Source organism: Trichogramma pretiosum, unplaced genomic scaffold (genome assembly GCF_000599845.2).
Source record: "Trichogramma pretiosum strain Unisexual culture from Peru unplaced genomic scaffold, Tpre_2.0 scaffold110, whole genome shotgun sequence".
Lineage (NCBI taxonomy): Eukaryota > Metazoa > Arthropoda > Insecta > Hymenoptera > Trichogrammatidae > Trichogramma > Trichogramma pretiosum.
Window position 1 is genome coordinate 280,796 of NW_019640835.1, and position 21,384 is coordinate 302,179.

A 21,384-nucleotide genomic window follows, 5' to 3' on the forward strand; every position below is an offset into this window, starting at 1 on the left:
TCTCGCGTTTGTAATGCAGCGTTGAGAATGTACGATCTCGCATCGTTCGTCGGTCGCTCGAAAGATCTCAAAAGTTTCATTTTTTCTGACAAAATAAATAACGATTCGATTGAAAATGAGTTAAAATTATTGCTTTACAAACTCGTTTGTAAATTGCGAAGAAACAATAAAATTTAGTTTGAATTTCGCGGCGCGGTAACTCCACGCGCCGCGCATAGCAGAAGTAGTAACGCCGTCACGACGCGTCTGCGACGATGCGCACTGGTCGGCCGACTCGAGTACAATGCAATGCATAACCGCAAGTGTTTTCTGCTTGAATTTTTTCAATAAAATGCTTTATTGTTAATTTTTTCATGCACGAATGAGATGAAATCGTCGAAACATTCGATTGAAATGCCAACGACGGCCGATGCTCGCATTGTCATGCCCTTATTTTATTAGCAGAAGAAGATTCGACTCGCGAACAATCAGTCTGCTCTGTATTCCCCGTGTGCGTGAGATAGATGGTAACGTTAGCTGAGCGCCGAATCGCGTGAGCTCTTTTGCATTTGCTGTTATACACGTTTCTGCCTGGCGTTTCTGCATCGCAACCTCGCGCCGTTGAGGACGACAATTCATACCTCAAGAAGTTGAGAATTTGTTATCGATAAAATAGGGTAAATAACCGTTTCTATCATTGCTACTTAGGTTGAGGAACTTACGAGCTGCGAGAAAATATCATAGACGAGATAACCCCTGTAATATAGTCCTAGCCTAGTCCCCGGCTCAGAGACTGTGAATATCATCATCGTGCAGTCGCATAGAGTAACTCAAGATTTCTACATCGTTATAACCTAACTCTCTGATTTAGCAATCTACATTTTTCAAATAATTTCGATTGTGACGATGCATTGTACGCAATTTGTCTCACAAACTAGTTCTATGTCGAGATATGAGTCGAAATTTTTTATTATTGCTTGACAATCTTCAGGATTTATTTGACACATTTTCTGTACATGTGTATCCAGTTTTTCTCATTGTTCATATTTCATAACTCATCTCATAAGAAACTATTCATCATTCAAAAACCTTGAGTTTTTAATAAAAAAACTGTTACTTAGATATGTTGCCTCAAATTACTTCAATTCTTGTGACATTTTGTATTTATTAAAATTATCATTTATAAACTGCATTACATTATAAAATTTACTCATTTTGGAACATTTATATCAGCTTGTTAATTTTTAATAATTGAATTGATCAACTATTAGTACATTTTTAAGATGTAGATATTATAAGTGTTTTTTGTGTCTTGATAGTTAACTATGGATAATATTGATTTAAATTTTCTTATTGCAATTTTGGTTCATTCATTTCATCATAAATATTTCATTTTGTTATGTAATCATTTAATACATTGTACTTAAAGCTATTTTCTTATTATTATTTCAGAACATGGAAGAATACGCAAGAGAACCATGCCCTTGGAGAATTGTTGACGATTGTGGAGGTGCCTTTACAATGGGAGCTATTGGAGGTGCTGTATTTCAAAGTATAAAAGGCTTTCGAAATGCTCCCAGTGGAATGAATAAAAGATTATTGGGAAGCATGATGGCAATCAAACAAAGATCCCCAATCATTGCTGGTAATTTTGCAATTTGGGGTGGCATGTTCTCTACTATAGATTGCACACTAGTACACTTCAGAAAAAAAGAAGATCCTTGGAACTCAATCATAAGCGGTGCTGCCACAGGAGGTATATTAGCTGCAAGGAACGGTGTGCCAGCAATGGCAGGTAGTGCAATAATTGGAGGAGTTTTATTAGCCCTCATTGAAGGAGTTGGTATACTATTCACAAGACTTTCGGCAGAACAATTTAAACCGCCACAGCTTGTTGTTGACGATCCATCACAACTTGGACCACCACAAGGAAATCCTTCGTAAAATGTACATATGTATAAATAGGATTATATTCATAGACTATTTTATCATAAATTTCAAAGACAGATAGTTGACTACTATAATTGTTTGATCACTTATATGATGAATGTGTATAGATTATCAATTTTTTAGGCTAAGAATAAAAATTAATGATCGTTTTGTTTTAAAATAGATTCTTTTTATTTTCCTAGTTTACCTTACATTGGGAATAATTTTTTTACTTAAGCAGAATATCAAAAGTGAAAATTGAGTAATTTTATTTACACTGTTTTATCTTAGTGAGCAACATTTCTGTAAATACTGTTGTGGTAAATCAATATTTTCATCAAAATTAATCCTCATCCTCTTCAATGCAATCAAATTTGGGTATACTGAGATCAAGATGTTGTGGCTTACGATTACGTTCAGTTTCTATTACAATATTTCTATCAGTTGAAGCATTAGCAGAGGTGGCATTTTCTCTTTTTCTAATTTCAGTTTGTATATTTAGTTGCTCTACCTATAAAATTAAAATTTTATTATGAATAACAAATAAATTGATGAAATAAAATTTGATTTCATTTATTCTTACTTTTAGAGCATCTAATTGTGCATCTAATTTTGCAATAATTTTTTGTATATATTCTGCTTCCAATTTTAAGTCTTGCTGGTAGACTATGAGTTTTGCAACGCTATCTTTGTCTTCATTCATTTTGTATTTTTAAATGAATTCGTAATATTTCTGATGCAAACAGGTCTCTATACGCTACGAAGAGTGCACTATAAAAATTTGAGAATTCATTCATTAACATCAAAGAACGTATTTATTTTACGTCACTAACTCTATACGTACATGATGGTCACTACTGCTTTCTAAACTAAGGTTCGTTCTAGTATCCTCGGTAACTTTGACGTTACACAAAACGTATATAACCCAAGTAAGGAAAGGTAAAATTAAAACGGAGTTTCGCTAAAATTGAAATGTATTTAACACGAGGATCCGAAGGATATTTGAAAAGCTACAATTGAAAAATTATGTTTGGAGTGCTTTTGATTTTTCGAGATGTTGCTCATAAATAAAGAACGATCAGTTATTTCGATATGTATAAATAGGAATAATTACACTCTTTACAATAAAATCACGCTTAAAATTATAAACTTAAATTTTGACATTGCCAGATGTGCAATGGCTATGATTTTAATTGTATTTTTTAAGATGAATGTTGCAAGACATAAATAACTGTGAAAAAATAGTAGAAAAATAATAGAACGGGTCGTACACGAGCCAAGACGCACACATATACTATACTACTTTATATATGCACTTACATTCTCAGCTCATTACCGAATTAAATGACCAAGATGCACCTACCGTTAATAACGTAAGGGTTTTTTTCGATTTTTTCGACCCCTCCCCCTGTAGTGGTTTTCCTATCCCTCACAACACGATCAGTAAGGAATTCGGCCACCCCCCCCTCCTCTCCCNCCCCCCCCCAAAGACACTTACGTAATTAACGGAAGGCCCCTGAGCACTTATCTAAAACGAACCAATAGACTCTCAAGTAGATCATGAATGCCAGCCAATGATAACCGGTCAAAGACTCATTCGAAAGTATACGTCATTGCCGCAAGCATTTCGCTGCTTGATTTTCGTAAAAGTAATTAGTGATTTTCGAGAGATAACATTTTGTACGAACCAAATTGTAGCTATCTTTTTGATGAAGCTAAGAAAAATTTCAGTCTATCGAAAACTCTCGTCCCAAAAGCATCAAAAGCACATTCGTGGATCATGATTGTTTTTCGTGTGTAGTAAACTTTACCGTGCTACAGTTTAAAAATTTTGTGTTGTTTAGATTTAAATTTCAAAATCGTAAAAATGGAACTCTTCCCGGAGTTAGACTTTTCATTTTTGGAGGATTTATGTCAAAATATAGTGCCACTATTTGAGTCGAAAGACGGACAAGGGTCCAACCAACAACCAAACAGCGTACAAGTGCACCCAGAGAATGATATAGGTCAAAATAATCCAGAGCAATATCAACAAGTGAGTCAAAGTCAGGTGGAGAACGTTTCGATGCAGCACACACCAATAAACAATTTTCAATGGCAGCAACAATATAATATAAATCAAGTAGTGCAACTAAATATTCCGAATGGATCGAACGTGGATCAGAACGATTTAACACAAAGTATGCAACAACAACAACAACAACAGTATGAACCGGTGAATACTCTTCACCAGTTATCTAGTCCCTCGACACAATATCAAGTTCTAAAAGAGAACACGTCAAATTATCAAAATAATAACCAGTTTCAAGTGGCGCAAAGGGAACAAAATAAAGTTATTAATGGAACAAATTGTAATTTGAAACCATTAAAAAGTGTACGAAGTGCACCTTATCAATTACCGAGGACTACTACCAATATCTCGGCACAATATCCAGTGTTGAAAAACTTGAAAGTTCAACAACAAAATAATTTGCACTTCGTGACGCAACATAATGTACAATTTGAATACCAATCATGTCCAACGAAAAGCAACGAAGTAGTCGGAAGTGTACAACCTTTTGAGTCTAATAGTTCATCATATAATTTAGCAACCGATAGACCGATGAATAATAACTCAGAACAGCACCAACTATCGGAAAACATAAAGTTTCAGTACCACGATAACCTTCAATGTGTACAAAATCAACAAATCACTTCAGAAAACCCAGTGCAACAAAATTCAAATGTTCACGTACAATTTCGGCAAGTTAAAAAAGAACAAGGAACTGAACATTTTAATCCAATTTCGAAGCCAGTTGATGTGCAGGTCACTCAAAAACAAAAAAGAAATCGAACCGCTTACACGTCAAAACAACTTGTCGAGCTGGAAAAGGAGTTCGAAAGAAGTTCATATATAACCAGACCTGTCCGAATTGCTCTTAGCAACAATCTAAATTTATCAGAGCGCCAAGTCAAGATATGGTTTCAGAATAGAAGAATGAAGAAAAAAAAGGAAGATAAACAAAAAAACGAATTACCTTCTTCAAATACGTAAGATGATACCTCGTTTAACCATTTGCTACATTGTTTATATAATTTATACGTAGCGATAAATTTTGTTTATAAAATTGTTTTTCGTTAAAAAATATACCAAAGTAAGAATAGAAGTAACGAATTAGATTTAAGTTTTTTAAGGGAGTTATATAAAAAATGACTATCGATAGAATCTTTTGTAAATTTTAACTGCTTCTTGTTAAAGTTGCTTTTCATAATGCAGATGCTCAGCGATAAAATTTCGAGATGTAACCAATCAAAGTTTAATACTTCAACGCTAGATCTCTATGATAGCATCTTGAATAGGCGCTTTTTGCATGATTATAAAAAAACGCATCGATAGAATTTGTTCAAAAACTAGGAGATGATTGTCCAGCGTGTATTGAAAGCTAGCTTAAAAAAAACACCTGTCACTACAGTTTTTGAGAAAAGTTGATTCAAAGCTGTCAATTCGATTGTACTTTGAGCCGCGAAAGCATGAATGCATGTACACGAGTGAGCGTGTGTGAGTCCAGTCACATTGTAAAATTTTCAAATTGGCTGCGCGGGAGAGCACGGGTACAGTCTGCGGTGTTGCGATAAAACTGATTGATTCCGTCTGTGGCGTAGGAACTACCTTAAGAAATTTTCTAAGGCTTCTGTCGAGAAGGATCTGTTGTGTGCTTCAGAAAGTAACAAAGTGAAGGTGACTACAGAATCGTTCAAAAAATATTTGCGACGTTTGATGGTTGCTAAAGAACCTTAAACGATAACTGATAGTGTATGAGTAGATGATTTACAATAAATTGTCAATTTGACAGAGCACGTTATTTGTATGAATAATGAGATGCATCTGGTCAAATCGCCTCAAATTGTCGCGTTATACTGTAAATAGTAATTTTAAAAAAAAATTGTAATATATGTATTTCTTTGTATGTATGCAAAAAATTATCAAATATTCATATAGTAATTTCCCATTTTCCAATAATCCAATAAAACTTTCCTAAATATTTTTTATGCAAGGCTCTACGGAAACATAATGATAAAGTAGACAGGCCCTAAAAAACATTAAGTTAAAGGAAAACATTTAATTTGACATTATTTGTTATTTATTTTAATAAATTATTGATAAATGTATACTTAGATGTGGAGTTCGTTGACTTTCATCATTGGGCCGACGAAAGATCTCAACAAAAATCCAAGAATGGAAAAACATTACTTTTTTAAAGTTTAGAGTAAGATCACATACCATCCAAGCCACAAATTATTCTTGAAAAATATAAACTATGTAAACCGCATGAAACAATAGAAACAGAGACAGTGTTTTCGTTTATATTATTGTGTAATCATTCAAACTTAATTATCTTTTTTTTTTTTAAATCAATGCATGTATTTTAAAGCAAATGTTTTGAATAAATTCTATTGTTTCTTGTTGAGAATTCAGTGTAAGCACTTTTTGGATTGATTTTCGAATGGCTATTAGTAAAAATATTATTAATCATAAGTAAATTAAAAATTGAGACTATCATGTAAAATCATGATTTGTAATAAAACGTAAAATTACGAATGATTTCGAACATTCAAGGCATTTATATTTTGTATGTATTATTTTAAGGATTTTGAATTTAAATTATTATTACATATATTCAAAAATAGTATTTAAGAATAAACTTTAATTAATTTGAATTTATGAAGATTATTCATCTCTGTAATGAAATGTAATAAACTGTAATAAAATGTAATAAAGAGTCGAAAAACAAAAATTTATTTTTAATATGGTGTACAACATTATTGCATATTTCATCTTGACCTTTTTTCCACTAGCTTGATTATCTTATGAAATAAAATCTCATATCTATGCGTGCATGAAAACCAGATAAAATTATAGACAAATTATAGTTTGTGACAAAAAGATTTGATATCAACGCAACTGCAACGCAAGAACTACAATAATACACTTGAAAAGCTACGCGTGCCTCATTCCCAGACGATGGCCTTACCTAGCAAGTAGGTGGTGACGCGTACTGGCTTGACGGTGCCTGAATCGATTGAGCCAAAGTATAAAAAAATTATTAAAAAATTACTTAAAAATACTATTTACAATGACCAATCGAAAAGCATTAAAAAAGGAAAATACTATCGATGGAAGTTCAATTTTTTGATTGAAGAAGCTGAAAATGTCTATACTCCTTTTTGAGACTTGTACCTAACTTTTCTAAAAAAAAAAAAAAAAAATCACAGCATCTTCTGAACGATTGTTTAAGTCATTCCCAAGCAGTTAATTTGAGAAACTATTGGAGTTCATTGTTTCTATTTTGATTATCATTAAATACCCAGCTCATATCGCACGACCCTTATCACCAAGCATGAAGCCGAGAGACTTTCTATACAGTCTTCCTCTACTAATATCTCTAAAAATCTCACTTAAGTTTCACGATTTATCAGAGATACAAGAATACTTGCATTTCTTTAAGCATAAGATTTTGGCTTACAATAAAGTTCGGTGATTGTAGGTGTAAAAAAACGATCCTTCGATTGATAAAACGATGAATCGAACTTTATTTATTTTTAAAAAAATTCTCGTCGACTTGAAGGTATACTTGCAAATGTTTAACATAGATTGGAAGTACTACTTTGTAGTAATTATTCATCTATTAAGCCAGTCAATCGCAAAATGATTCCTCCAAAATAACATTTATTGTATAGTAACAGCATACTAATAATAAATCGACAGTTAAGAGAAATTGGTATTTTTGAAAAAAACCTCACTATTTAAGACTTTTGGTATCCTCAAATACTGTTTAGGGTACGCGTGCACCTAGGTCTTGTTTTGGGGAATTAGATAGACGGGGACGTTGGCATTATTGTGTCTTTCGTCACATTGATAACGAACAGCTATTAATCAGTTAGCTGCAAATAACCGGTTGCAATCAACACACTCCCCATGTTAATAAGGGATAACACTACCCCAAGATTTTTTTAACATGCTGAACTTCGGTAATTTTTTGCGGTGGTCGCCATAGATCATTTAATTTGGGACTTTAGTAACTAATAATACATGCCTTGAAGAACTCAAAAAAATTTTTTATTGATTTTCATAACAAAATGGCGGAGTAACTGTGAGTTCAGTGTAACAGTAGACATGATCAATGGTTTTCTTATCTTAATAGTCATTTAATGTAATCCGTTCGGCGCCAAGGAAGTGAGACGGTCCATCGTAAACTTAAATCTTTCGGCGCCAGAATGTCTGATGAAGTATAGACAATAGTCTGGTAAATGATGAATGATATTTTAACTGAGCCACGAAGGATGACAGATTTCCCAAAAAAGTAATCGAAAAACGGCTTTTTTATTTTTCATGTATTCTGTACACTTACTAAAAGATTGAAATAAACATAATTTCGTGTAGTTGAGTTATTTTTCTAGTTCGAGCCGAGAACTCGAATTTTCGGGTACTCGAATTTTTCCAAAATTCCGAATCATACTCTCTCACTCAAAGAAACAAACGCACAAGATTAACAATTTTTCTAAATAAACATTATGTGTGGTCTCAGTGAGAGACCGGACACCCTACCGACGGCAAATACATCAATCGTAGCTCTGACGGGCGCGTCGGCGCGTACGACTCATATTAATACTTCTACCCGGGTCTCGGCCGCCTGACTCGCCACTCGCTGTCGAGATCATCTCCTGGGCTGAATTAGGCCGTGAGATGTCTTTCTGGTGACCTGGTCTGCTCCATCGTTGAATTATCCTGTTCCATTTTGCGCATTTGAAGGTATTAGCGCCAACATTCGCAATTCTTATTGAAGGGACTTAGGACCTCCAAATTCATGCGATTCTCACCGATTTCAGCTAAACATCTCCGAGGGATAGGAAGAAGGGAGATAAGAGGCAGAAGAGTCTCTTCCCTCACTCGATTTACTTTGTTGGTGTGGCGGGGAGCTCATACAACGGAACTAAAAAGCGTAGTGGGAGGCGAAAGGGGGAACGGGGATTGGACCTAAAAAGTAGGAGGAGCTAATACACTCTGGATGATGGTATAGGCAGCCATGCGAAAAAAGTCATCTCTAAAATGCTTCTTCTTCTTCTTCTTCTTAGACTGTGAAAAATATCAGTTGTTCGAAGACGCTCGTCTCGGAAGCATCAAAGTGACGTGAATAATAATCGTAATTCCAGTCAGTGCAATTTTAGAGTTCAATTTTTAAAATTTTTGTGGTTTTTGATTTTGATTAAAAAAAAGTGAAAATGAACTCCGTTATTTCAATTCCGTGCCCCGATAATCTTCAAATACCACATGCCAATGTTGCACCATCAAGAGAATTCGCAGAGGCCTATTTACTGGAAGTTGCAAATAACTCAACATTGGAAAATATAGACTATGACTATGAAATGTTATCGTCTATAGATGCTGCATTATCGGAACACCAACTACCATATAGACAGCAGGACAATATCCAGAACACAACAGCGCAAGAATCAGAAATCGAACTAGTCGAAGAATGGCTGAATGAAAAGATGCAAAGGGATAAACAGCATGATCCAGAATACCAAACACCACAGACAATGCATTGCAGCATGCAAAATAGCGCAGTGCATTATTCAAATTATCAACCACCAAAAACAGTGCATTACATCATCCTAAATAATCCAGAATACTCTGTAGAATACCATTCAACGCAAGCATTTCAATACAGAATTCAAAATAATGCAGTGCAATATCCAGAATGCCAAAGAGCATCTACTGAAATGAAATCGATTTTAAAGTCTGTTGATGAGCAGGACACTAAAAAGCCCAAGAGAACTCGGACAACCTTTAGCACAGATCAACTCCTTGAGCTTTGTAGAGAATTCGAAAAAAATAATTATTTAAAGAGATCGGTTCGAATTGAACTTAGCGAAAAGCTTGGATTATCAGAGCGCACAATCAAGATATGGTTTCAGAACAAAAGAATGAAAAATAAAAAAGAAAAAGACTCAAATATTGTAACATCTACGAATATAGAACAATAACATTTGTTTATTTGTAACAAATAAATGTAATGTTTAGGAGGTCGGAGCAATTATCTCACAGAGCACATTATTTTCATGAATAATGAGATGCATCTGGTTAGAATTGCGTCAATATACCATATTGTATTATATTGTACATAGTAATGTTTGAGAAAGCGTATAAAAAAATATAAAATGTCAAAAGAAATAATAAAATAATAAAATAATAAAAAAATGTGTGTAAAAAAAAATTATGAAATATTTGTCTTTTAATATTACTTGCCTTTTCCCGTTTACAGATCAATATAACGTATTAAAATACAATTTGTAAAATTTTCCCTTTTAAAGTCATGTAAATTATCGAGTTACACTTATTTAGTTAGTCTATTTATTTTTATTGCAAAGTTTTGCGACGGCTCTCTTTCTTTTGTCTGCTTCTCTCCGAAACTTGTGCTTGCTGAAACAAGCTCGCGATTGACCAACTAAAATTATGAATTTTTTTCATGCAAATTTCTTAAATTTTCAAAATCAAAAATCATTCTCGTTGAAGTACTTATATGATTACGTGCCCAAGGAGAAACAAACTAGAAAGCCTCAAAGATAAAAATGTGCTCTGAGGCTTTCTTCTTTCGCTTCGCAGGTGCGTATATTGTTTTTTATGCTACTCCCGCCGAAACTAACTTTTTACGGTCAAACCGCAAAAGTTCATTTTTGCTTAGGGGTTGGCGAAAAATAGCGTGCGCACTTACGAAGTGAAAAAAAAAGTAATCAGAGTAGCGGGCGATAATGTGAACTTTGTCGTATGTGATAACGTAGAAACATCGGATGCTTCAAACAAGCCATTAACTATTACACCCGCAATGCAAGGTGGGCAAGCCTCGTGCACAAGAAATTGATTATTATTCTATCTACAGGTGTCTACTATTACGTGAACTCGTTAGCGAGGTGACGTTGCTGGTTTTGTGTAACAATGGACACGATCAAGTCATACTTATCTTAATGGTATAGTAATTTAATGCAGTAATCCGTTCGGCGCCAGAAAGTGAGGCGTTCTATTGTAAACTTAAATCTTACGGCGCCAGAATGACTGATGATGTCTGGAAAACCGTCTGGGAAAGGATGGACGATACAAGAAGCAAGACGCATTTCTCGCCATTTCTCATCAGTTGGCCACGCCCATTGCTTATAGATCGGTCACTCCCCGTGGTTATGATACGCGCACCAGTTGTAAAACGTGAGAGATATTCTAAATCGAGACAAGTTCACAGCTTCATTGCCGTAGAAAATTTCACCTTATCGTGTATTTCGTTATCAAAACGATGCATAATGAACAAATGTAGAGGCTGAACTGATTACTCATATACATCTCCGTAGTCAAATAGTTAACTTTATTTTTTTGTTGCTTACAAAGAGAACGACACATGACTTTTGATTTAGGATATTGACTTTAATTTTAAATAATGGTGAATAAGTTTTAGAAATAATTTTTTTTTTACCCCAGCATAAGTAGTGCAACTTGACCGAAAATTTGAGGTTTTCAAGAGGAAATATTTCCAACGTATGCAAATATATAATTTTTCAACAAAACTTATTATAGTACCCGTATTAAACTTGAGCTACTGGAATCGTTCTAACTGTAGCGATGTTATCTCAGATTTTCTTTCTCCAATTTCTTCTTCTGAACAAATTTATTTTATTGTAACTATATAATAAAACTGATACTGACAAAATATGTATTTCAATAAGTCCGTGAAAATGTACCACTGAACGAATCAATTTTCTTTGACAAATTTATTTGTATATTACTTGGTTAAATTTCTTCTTTGCTCTTTCAGATTTACACAAAAAAATTTTTTTCAATTTCCACTCGGGTCAGCTTGAATTTCAAAAACAGATGAAAAAAAGAGTCTGCAACTCACACTTAAGCTTTAAAATATTGAGATATGTTTATTTGTATGAAATGTATAATAACCAAAAAATCAATATTTAATTTTTCAATATTCATAAATGTCATATCTCAAGAAATTTAATGTTAACGAAATTTAACGATCAACTGTAAAGTTAAGGATTTTAATGACAGCCCTGTGGCTGGTTTGAAAATCAAAATTATTTAGACATAAAAGAATTATTGAGAACGAATGAAAGATTTGTTAAAAAGTCGATAAGGTAGAAATTTCTGCAAAGACTATACAGTAGGCAGATTTTTATTTGCGCAGTGAAAATAAAATTGTTTTAAATGATTCATCAAAGTCTTCTTTTTTTTGGACCGGACTGCAGAGTAGTTGCATGCAGATTTTCTTGGATCCGACTTGTTGAAATCCTAAACGCGCTGACAATCGTGAAATCTCAAATAAGCTTTGATAGAGCGTAATAATTTGCATAATAATTATAAGACAGTTACTAAATAGTTCTAAAACAAAATAAAATAAAATATATAATTGCATCAACGCGCATGTTGAAGAACTTTAAAATTGAGAAATAAACTAGTAATATTTTCAAATTTGACGCCTTTGAAACTGACAGTTTTATGTCGTCTGCAGCTTGAGCATATCAATAACATAACCCACCAAAATAGTGTTGTTCTCTACCAGAGTCAAATAGTTTTGTTTACAAATATCTTGTTTTAGTTTTGTGTTTTTACCAACAAATTTAAAAAATGGCATCCTCGAAAAAAGTGACCAAGGAAGATCTCAGAAAAGCTATGCTGGAGGCTAAAAAAAAACGTGCTGTAAAAAAAATAGAATCACCAATTGCCAGATATCCTTTTATACAAATTTTAACTTTTTTTAACATGTAATGATGTTGTAAATAATGCAATCAACTTTTTAAAAGTTAAATACATTTCATTAATCATTTTTTTTCTAATAGATTATTATTTTCCTTAACTCTCTCACACGTATAACGAACTAGATCAACTAGTATGTGTTGTATGCAAACTTGTAGTTAAAAGTGAAGCTGTATGGGCTGTACATCTCAATTCAAAAGTGCACAAAGAGAACACAGAACTTTTAAAAAAAGGAGTTAAGCCCACTCTATTGAAACCCGTAGAAAAAACAACTTCGAGTGTTCTGAAAAGATCATCATCAACATCTATTAATGGCTCTAGCGAACCAAAAAAACTCAAAGGAATATTAAAAAAAGATCCTGATACTACTGAAAATCAAAGACCAAGTGTACCAGACTTACCAGACGACTTTTTTGATAGTTCAAAATCTGTTACTAGCACAATAAGCGCAGTTAGTGTAAATCCAACAAGTAGTAATATAGATTCTGGTACAATACATGTGGTTAAAGCAGAAAAGTCAAATCCTGTTATAGAGCCTCCTCAAGAAAATAGAGAACCAAACTCTACTAATTTACCAGAAGGATTTTTTGATGATCCAAAAATGGATGCAAAGGTAAAAAAACATATAAATTAAAAGATTTCTTAAATCTTTTCTCAAGATTGTTCTATAGTTAATTAATACTTATTAATATTTCCAGGCCCGGCACGTAGAGTATAAGGATCCTAAAGAAGAAGAATGGGAGAAATTTCAAAAAGAAATTAAAGAACAAGAAGAACAGTCAGCTCTTATCATCTGTGAAAATCAAGAAGAAGCAGCAGAAGAAAGACAAATTGATGTTATTGAAGAACAAATGCGAAATTGGTCTCGTGTGTTAAAGTTGGTTGAACGCAAAGAAAAATGCAAAGTATTAGAAAGAAAAGAAAGTACTAGTGATTCTGATAGCGATGATGAAAACGTTGATGAGTTTTTAGATTGGCGAGCAAAAAAATCATAAGTCAAAAATTATTACAAATTTCATACTATTATTGTAAATATATATTTCTGTATAACATACTTTTTTTTTAATTAATAACAGGAATAAAGAAAAAATTTATTCTTACTTTCTCTACAATTTATGGGTTTGTTACTATTCACTACTGCATTAAAAATTTCAAAATATTAATAACATGAACTAAAAAAGAACATAAAAAGGATTTTTTATTTGGAAAAAAATGAAAAGAAGACACCGCTTTCTACTTGCAACACAATATGGTTAATAAAAATCAATGTAGTATCCCTCAGATTGACAAGTTTTTATTTGAAGATAGGACCAGTACAATCGTATGTAAGTTTAATTATTGTTTCCAGAAATTTATGAATATAGAAGTACAAAATTGTACGTACATTATAAAGATTTAAAGTGACACAAGACTGAGCTGTATTATATACTGTTAATTTTATTTCAGTAAATGCATTTCTATTCGATAATCTTTTTTGTATGCTTTCATTTTATATCTCTGTAAAGGTGAGTTGAACATTATGACGGTGAAATGAATGAATAATTACCAACATTTTTCTAGTATGACACTTCTTTTTAATAATTATTACAAAGGCAGATAAAAAATAGATAAATTTATAATGATTACTAATGACTACCATAAGAATTCAACTGTTTATTTACGGTAATTCACGCACAAAAACATAATATTATATTGAAAATCCATAAGTTAGAGGATGAATATCTTATTAAATAGAAATTATTAAACATTTAGTGTAAATTGAAACTTTACTAATCAATAACAAAACATTTTTTGGTATTGGATCAATGGACTTTTTAAATTTAATTGTATTTATATGCATTTTTTTTTTTTGAAGATGAATTTCAAGTCTGGATAAGCAAGTATTCTATTTGTTAACACATTTTTAAATTCTTTATTTATTCATTCACTTCATCATACTGACATTTTCATTCCTCGTTAATCCGCATGAAAAATGAGAGTATTGATTATAAATATAATAGATTCTCAATCATTGTAAAACAATATACTCTACCCCAAAAAGTATACTGAAAAAAATATTTTTGAATACATAGGTATAAGTATGACACAAGTATGTTTAATACACAACCAGTATGTAAATGATAAAATTTTATCGTCAAACTAAGCAGAATTCAACCCTGATCGTTCCGGTACTTCCCCAGTTGTTATTATTCGGAATTATCGAGGTTGAATGTTTCTTTCATTTGCAGTTCAACATTTATTTGAAAAAATGATACTTAATTATTTGATTCATTTTTCTATAATACTTATACGAAAAAATGAAGAAATGATCCGGATGAGCAAATAAAATTTCATGGAATGCGCCGCTATTATTTTTCAAGTATCTATAATCTGTAGCGCTTCATGACAATATATTTTAGAGGCACTCGTACCATTTAAAAAAAAAACAATATTAACTTTTTAAGCAGTTTTTTTGCCTAAATATAAATACGGTTACTTATTATGTTTATATTTAAGTAATATGATTATAATACGTATCTGTTTATTTGTGTGTATTTCAATTATTAAATCTGCTTACGAATACGTTCTTTGCTAGATTATTTTAATTAAGCAAAAGTTATTCTTATTTTAATTATTTCAACTTTCACAACAGCATAGATATTTATAAAGTTAAACGCCTAAAACCGAAGCAGAAACCTTCCCCTAATTTCTTTTCGGTTTTAGTACGTGTCTTATGATAAGTACGATTACTTCATGTGTGTAATAGCGCGACTAGTTATTACTCTTTAATATTATTATTTAACATTTCACTGAATGCATATATTTATCATTTATTTATGTAACACGGGTACCATCTTTTATATTTGATAAAATACCTTTCGTTAAATGAAGTAACTGATATTATTGTAGCGGGATTTTACGAATATCATTATGAAATGTGTAATTTTTTTCAGTTTTCAAAACTAGTTTTTTAGACATAAGTTACAGTTCGCTACCTACATTCATTCCTTCATTATTTTTGAAGCTTTTTCAATCACGCTACAAATTACGATCTATCATTTTATGCCAACAAATTTTATTGGACGATTGAATATTTTTTTGCAAAGTATATTAATCCCTATAAATATTAATGCATCATCACAGAATACAGAATACAGCACAAACACCACTACATTAGATAATAAACTTCTAAAGTTTTTGTTTGTATATATTTAATTATAGTTGATCTACGAAACTATCATAAACATTTATATATTAAGGAGATAAATAGTTAAAGGCAGATCAATGCTCATAACTTGCAATTAAACTAAGTTCATTTGTCATCTGTTGATGCTTTGTAAATTTTAGAGTATTCAATAATTGCATAACTTTAATTACGTTCTAAATTTGGTTACATTTTCTATTCTATATATATTTTTCTTATATATCATTATACTTAAATTACATTTATTGTATCTCTCAAACTATCACATTTAAGAAAAAAAAAGTTGATTAATTTCATTGTTATTTATAGCATAGGCACCGAATCGCATAGAGAGATTAAACAACATCATATTGCCGTTACTCTAATTGCATTTTTCTTATTAATAGAATAACTATATGTGTATTAGCTATTATATAGATTGGAAGAGAGATACATTGGGTAGCCATTGAAAAAATCCTTTATGAAAACAATATTATAACATTGCGGATTAACGATACTTACTCATTTTTTCAGATCTCGATTCTTACATTAATTGATCATTCATGAAAGCCAAAAGTAGCAGTGTTTAAATACATGTTATAATGATAACTTACGATTTCTGGAGACGGTATCATTTGAACAAGCTGATATTTATTTCCGAAAATTTAAAGACACCACACTTTTTTACACAGGTAAGAAAAACCTTTCCTGAATAAATTTAATTTATACTAAAAAAGAAATGCTAGATTATACAATAATATTTAAAGCTGTTATATCAAATGACATTTGAGAATTATAGACAAGATTTTACATCTTATTATACACATACACATTATATTCAAATATTTATTTTAGCTTTATTATAAATTTCCTTTTTTATTATGACATGATCGATTCACGAAACACTTTCATCTGGTCCCATTCGTAAGTGGCATGAAATTTTCCATATCTACCAATTATAATTCTTACACTTGATTTTTGCCATTTTCCCTGCTTTAACATTACAATTTGGTCGACACCTAACAATATTTTGATCAATCCTCTGAAAGTATTGGTCGTCTTTATAATATGATTTATCGATCATTGATATTTAATTTAGTATTTTTACGATTTTAAATGATCTTAAAATGAGTTTAAATTAAAGCGAATAAATATTTCTTATAATTTTCATTGTGATATAAATTTAAATACTGAAATTAGAGTGGAAAAGTCAAACGCATATGCAATATACTATATTATGATTTTAAAGCGAAGATTTTTTATTCTTTTGTTATCGAGAAATAGGCTTTTGTAAGCATTATATTACTTGCCGCAGCACATTAGAAAAAGTTTTATATCTAAATTCGTCTCTATGTATATTTATTTATAGTATCTTATACTTAATCTTTTGGTGTTGTAGATATTTCTAAAGAGTCAATTGTAACGGACATATTTTTGGAGCAAAAACGCATAAAAAATTAAAGATATAAACGTGCACGTTGGTAGATATTTTCCCGGAAAGGAGAAAAAATTGATCGCGAGTCAAAAATGGTTGTAATCACTTTTGAAAGTGTAAACATAAAAGAAACTATTTGAATTATTTTTATTGTTTTTAACTTTGGTATCGAATTTTCAGTTGTAATTTTAAAATTAGTAATATTTTTCTATTCTCATGTCATATAAGATTTTTGATTGTTCTTGATCGTGCACAAAAATTATTTAATATAGTACAAATATATATTACATTTCGATACGTATCATCTTGTCTTAATTCAAGCATCGGTAGCTTAGACTAAAAATTATCGACATAATCTTAGAGTAAAATAAATAGCAAGAGAAATATATTTACGATGCATACAATATTACAAGTTACGTACAATTATACAATCATACATTTACATTTATATTTTGGTCTACATGTATAGTAGTATTTTTATCATAAGAATTTTTTTCATATTATATAGTGATAGAAAGTCTAACGCAGGTAGTAATTTCGCAAGCAATGAATCCTCGAAAGTCACTCGGCATTACGGAAGTCATAATGCTTGCAGTGATCCCAACGAAGTTTTTTACCCCTTAAGATTTATTTTCAATAATCTCAACGGTGACGTTTTCCAGCGGTGGCTCGCCGCCACCGTTATGATGCGCGTGATGTTGACTGTTCGGCGGCGAGGATCTGGTGTTGTTGTTCGACTTGCCGGACACTGCGGAATTGTTGCCACTACTGCCACGACTGCCGCGTCTTGAGCCGGTCCTTGAACCTGGTGACAAGGGGGCACAATTTGCGTCCGTTATTCGGGTATCCTGTTGTGGTTGTTGTTGATGTTGCTGTTGTTGTTGTTGTTGTTGTTGATGTTGTGGATGTTGGTGGTGATGGTGATGTGCTGTGCCTCCTGCCGAGGCATGATGTGTTGAAGCAGCAGCAGCAGTAGCAGCGGTAGCAGCAGCGGCAGAGCGTTTATTCCCTTTGCCATTTGTCAAAAGGATTTTCTCTTCTGCCAAGCACAAAGCGATTCAAAAAACACACAAATACATGGCAACATTAAGCTCCGGTCATTGAACATCGCTACGTGATTCACAGCCGCATGTTTGTGAACGATTCAACTGAACGTGTGTGCGTACGCATCATCGATGACAGACAGTGAATGGATCGATGTTCTTTTTTTTCGAACATTGAGTTTAAATTCATCTATTGTGTTTAATGGCATCTTCGATATTTTTTTGTTCGGTTAAACACTTTTTTGCTAAAAAAGTGTAGACGATTAAAAACAAAAACGCACATTCACACGCTCAAATTCAAATGTTCAATAACGCTTTCTCTGAATTATATCGTATTTAATGTATGATTTTTAAAAATTGCTTTAGACATCAAAAACACGTTATAACATTAGCGTGCATTTATATGACATTTCATTAAATACTTCAAATATTTTTACGATAAATATTTGTTTGAGAGAATAATCCTTTTTATTTTATCATTTGGCAGAGAAGCATAGAAGCCAGTACTTATAGGAAGTACCTGGATAGCAGAGGCAACATTGCTTAAAATTACTAATAGAGTATCATAATGAAATAAGTGAGCTACACGTGTAACATCAAAAAAGGGTGCAACACAGTGCAATTGTGGCTACTTGCAATGAAAATCTATAAGCGTACTCAATTTCTATCAATGACGGGTTATTATGCTTATTCCGACACATTTTAATAAGAGATATCAACGTCGACTTTATATTTACAGTGCAATAATTTTAGATTATTCTATAATATAATAAAATTTTGATTATTTATACGATCTTTTTTATAGTCATTTAAGTTGAAAAAATATGTTAGTACCGATCATTGCTATTTTTTACTTAAATCATGCCCGCGCGTATATGTACATCTTTGCAGGTTCGGCAAAACGTAACGAGTACGTAACTGTTAAAAAAACCAAGCATGTATCCACGAAGAATCGTATATCGTACGCGTGTATAACGAGGCGATGAAAAATAAAAAAATGCCCATATAAAGCCCGATAGTTTATCAGCTGGCCGCACGTATATGCAAATTGAAGCGCGAAAAAGCATTTCTTTTTTTGCATTCGATACCAGGACTAACGAAGCTATAGCAGCTACATCTAGTGTTAAGCGCGCGACGTTGGGGGAGGTGGGCGAATGGAGAGAGAAAACGGGGGAGCTAAATAATTTCAGGGTTTGTCGAGTTTGAAAAAAAAGAGGAAAAAAAAATCGAGTGTGTATTATTTCATGCAGAAAAACTGAAACGCGTGACTATAACACATCTTGGAAAAGAAAGCGCACGTTTATTTATATATTATATATACACCAACACATGTATAAATAAACATATATATAATACAGTTACGTATATGCATGCAACGTCTGGTTCGTGAGTTAGGTACGTTTCGCAATAAAAGCTCAACGTCACGAACCGACGAACGAACGAAACCAGGAAGACAGTAAGAAAGAAGGAAAAAAGAAAACGGCGAGAGAAAGAGAGCAAAGGTTTAGCTGCATGTATTAATGAATGTTTGTTTGGTAGTTTTTAACTTGTGTGCGTGCGAGTATGCGCGAATCAGTATCCTCATTAGTGAGCGAAAACTGTCATCGCTTGTAATTAACAAAATGAGATTAAATTTTATCCATAAAAACATCGATAACTATATGCGTATTGTGAAAAAATTAATTGAACGTCTGCTTTATCCTTAATTTAAAAGCAAATTTACTTTTTGACTTTAAAACATGGCTTTATGTTAAAAAACTCTACAATTCTTCAAGTATGGAATGAATTAGGATTTTTAATCAAACTAGAAAAATGTAGACTTAATGCAAGTATCAATAAATTCGATTTCATAATACGCTTGTTGACCATTAAAAAATTTGCACAGTTGCAGGAGCAGTGTTAACTGTAAAAAATACTAAATGAAAAAGTTATCGTGAATTTTCGGTCGTTTTGAATGAAAAAGTAGTAAAAGTTTGAAGTAAGAAAAATGAAATCAAGATACTGCAAGGGTACAGTTATAAGAATAAATTACAACATGATAAAATATGTATTAATGAATGAATGCAGAAGATGATACAGAAGGAAATGATGAAAATGTTTTGGTTTCATCACTTAACTAGAGCAAGTGCAATCAATTCAATTTTTTTCATTCAATTGAAGTTATTTAAGGGACAGTACCACAGTACTACAGTTCGTGTATTTAAATCGAAACAAATCCTTTAAATTTATTTAAACAACAGAAGCTAAATAGAGAGTTATAAAAATACCTACTTTTTTGATCGTTTATCATGTATGTCATAGAATTTGTAGAAGAAATAAAATGTAGTTGGCGCATACGCACAGATAGAGAGACAGAAAGAAAAAGTACTACCGAAGAGACGCGAGTTACGATCTATCAACCATAATGCAGCAGAGTAATAGAAAAATTAGAAAAGCGTAAAGGACGCGCTAGTCTCTCATTTTGTCATCAGCATCATATACATAAAAATAATTATATTATCATTATTCATCGCTCATTATTACGAATATGCATAAAGGCATTCGTCTTTTATCTATCTGCAAACTGCAGGTCTCCTCTTTTTCACATTTTTTTTCATTTAGTGGGAATAAGAAATTTAATTTATTTTACCAACCTTTTATTTTATTTCTTAATAATTTACTTGTAATAAAATATTTAATACAACGACAACTTTTTTGAAAGATCTTGATATTATGTAAATTTGTATTTTTTTTGGCAATAAATTTAAATAGCAAACAATTTAAAATATTTCTTAAAAGAGGATAAGAAAAGTAAATACGTCTCAAAATACTCGTTTGAAAACATTACTGTCAATTCGCATTAATTATTTTCACGATATTTCTAACATTGTTAATTTTAAGTTTTTGAATTCATTATGATTCTATTGAACGGAGACCGTAAGCTCACAACTTGATAAAAAAACTGATATCCTAGTATACATATACAGTATATGTACAGAAATAAAATTTATAAAGAAATAGAGATTATTGCAGGTTATATTTATAAGTTACTTGTGGAAGATACTAA

The 21,384-nt window shown here is 31.9% G+C and overlaps 6 protein-coding genes across 18 annotated transcripts in view; 4 read left to right on the plus strand and 2 right to left on the minus strand.

Annotated features, from left to right (window-relative positions):
• The first annotated feature begins 450 nt into the window (after positions 1-450).
• LOC106649297 (mitochondrial import inner membrane translocase subunit Tim17-B) lies at positions 451-2,051 on the plus strand. 3 transcript variants are annotated; one of them, XM_014366631.2, is made up of 2 exons: positions 451-656; positions 1,432-2,051. In XM_014366631.2, exon 2 carries the CDS (start codon positions 1,435-1,437, stop codon positions 1,921-1,923), a length of 489 nt encoding a protein of 162 aa, XP_014222117.1. In that variant the 5' UTR covers positions 451-656; positions 1,432-1,434; the 3' UTR covers positions 1,924-2,051. The 3 variants fall into 3 exon arrangements, with proteins under 3 accessions (XP_014222117.1, XP_014222114.1, XP_014222118.1); XM_014366628.2 differs by lacking the exon at positions 451-656 and adding an exon at positions 785-991; XM_014366632.2 differs by lacking the exon at positions 451-656 and adding an exon at positions 807-892.
• Positions 2,052-2,112: 61 nt separating this feature from the next.
• LOC106649259 lies at positions 2,113-2,733 on the minus strand. The gene is made up of 2 exons (XM_014366568.2): positions 2,492-2,733; positions 2,113-2,419 (listed from the first exon to the last, which is right to left on the minus strand). The coding sequence occupies exons 1-2, from the start codon at positions 2,609-2,611 to the stop codon at positions 2,252-2,254; spliced, it is 288 nt and encodes a 95-aa protein (XP_014222054.1). The 5' UTR covers positions 2,612-2,733; the 3' UTR covers positions 2,113-2,251.
• Positions 2,734-3,775: 1,042 nt separating this feature from the next.
• LOC106649032 (homeobox protein SMOX-1-like) lies at positions 3,776-4,942 on the plus strand. The gene has a single exon (XM_014366299.1). It carries the CDS (start codon positions 3,776-3,778, stop codon positions 4,940-4,942), a length of 1,167 nt encoding a protein of 388 aa, XP_014221785.1.
• Positions 4,943-9,168: 4,226 nt separating this feature from the next.
• Positions 9,169-9,933, plus strand: LOC106649033 (homeobox protein Hox-D3-like). The gene has a single exon (XM_014366300.1). It carries the CDS (start codon positions 9,169-9,171, stop codon positions 9,931-9,933), a length of 765 nt encoding a protein of 254 aa, XP_014221786.1.
• Positions 9,934-12,219: 2,286 nt separating this feature from the next.
• On the plus strand, positions 12,220-13,909 carry LOC106649293 (zinc finger protein 830). The gene is made up of 3 exons (XM_014366622.2): positions 12,220-12,669; positions 12,809-13,310; positions 13,396-13,909. Exons 1-3 carry the CDS (start codon positions 12,569-12,571, stop codon positions 13,690-13,692), a joined length of 900 nt encoding a protein of 299 aa, XP_014222108.1. The 5' UTR covers positions 12,220-12,568; the 3' UTR covers positions 13,693-13,909.
• A 57-nt stretch (positions 13,910-13,966) lies between these two features.
• Positions 13,967-21,384, minus strand: part of LOC106649292 — a 31,747-nt gene continuing 24,329 nt past the window's right edge. For 9 of the 11 annotated variants that reach the window (XM_023463494.1, XM_023463490.1, XM_023463491.1 and 6 more), the window contains exon 8: positions 13,967-18,334. In XM_023463494.1, coding sequence (XP_023319262.1) covers positions 17,916-18,334 — 419 coding nt within the window. In that variant the 3' untranslated portion in view covers positions 13,967-17,915. The remainder of the gene's footprint in view (positions 18,335-21,384) is intronic. The other 2 variants (XM_023463496.1, XM_023463497.1) reach the window with 1 other exon arrangement.

What these genes read in the sequence shown, in the direction of transcription:
- LOC106649297 (XM_014366628.2), top strand. Translation starts at nt 932, where the DNA reads ATGAGTCGAAATTTTTTATTATTGCTTGACAATCTTCAGGATTTATTT. An exon ending in ATTTATTTGACACATTTTCT is followed by an intron (nt 992 to 1,431) that starts GTACATGTGTAT and finishes TTATTATTTCAG; the next exon opens with AACATGGAAGAATACGCAAG.
- LOC106649259 (XM_014366568.2), bottom strand. Translation starts at nt 2,611, where the DNA reads ATGAATGAAGACAAAGATAGCGTTGCAAAACTCATAGTCTACCAGCAA. An exon ending in CACAATTAGATGCTCTAAAA is followed by an intron (nt 2,420 to 2,491) that starts GTAAGAATAAAT and finishes TTAATTTTATAG; the next exon opens with GTAGAGCAACTAAATATACA.
- LOC106649032 (XM_014366299.1), top strand. Translation starts at nt 3,776, where the DNA reads ATGGAACTCTTCCCGGAGTTAGACTTTTCATTTTTGGAGGATTTATGT.
- LOC106649033 (XM_014366300.1), top strand. Translation starts at nt 9,169, where the DNA reads ATGAACTCCGTTATTTCAATTCCGTGCCCCGATAATCTTCAAATACCA.
- LOC106649293 (XM_014366622.2), top strand. Translation starts at nt 12,569, where the DNA reads ATGGCATCCTCGAAAAAAGTGACCAAGGAAGATCTCAGAAAAGCTATG. An exon ending in ATAGAATCACCAATTGCCAG is followed by an intron (nt 12,670 to 12,808) that starts ATATCCTTTTAT and finishes ACTCTCTCACAC; the next exon opens with GTATAACGAACTAGATCAAC. An exon ending in ATCCAAAAATGGATGCAAAG is followed by an intron (nt 13,311 to 13,395) that starts GTAAAAAAACAT and finishes TAATATTTCCAG; the next exon opens with GCCCGGCACGTAGAGTATAA.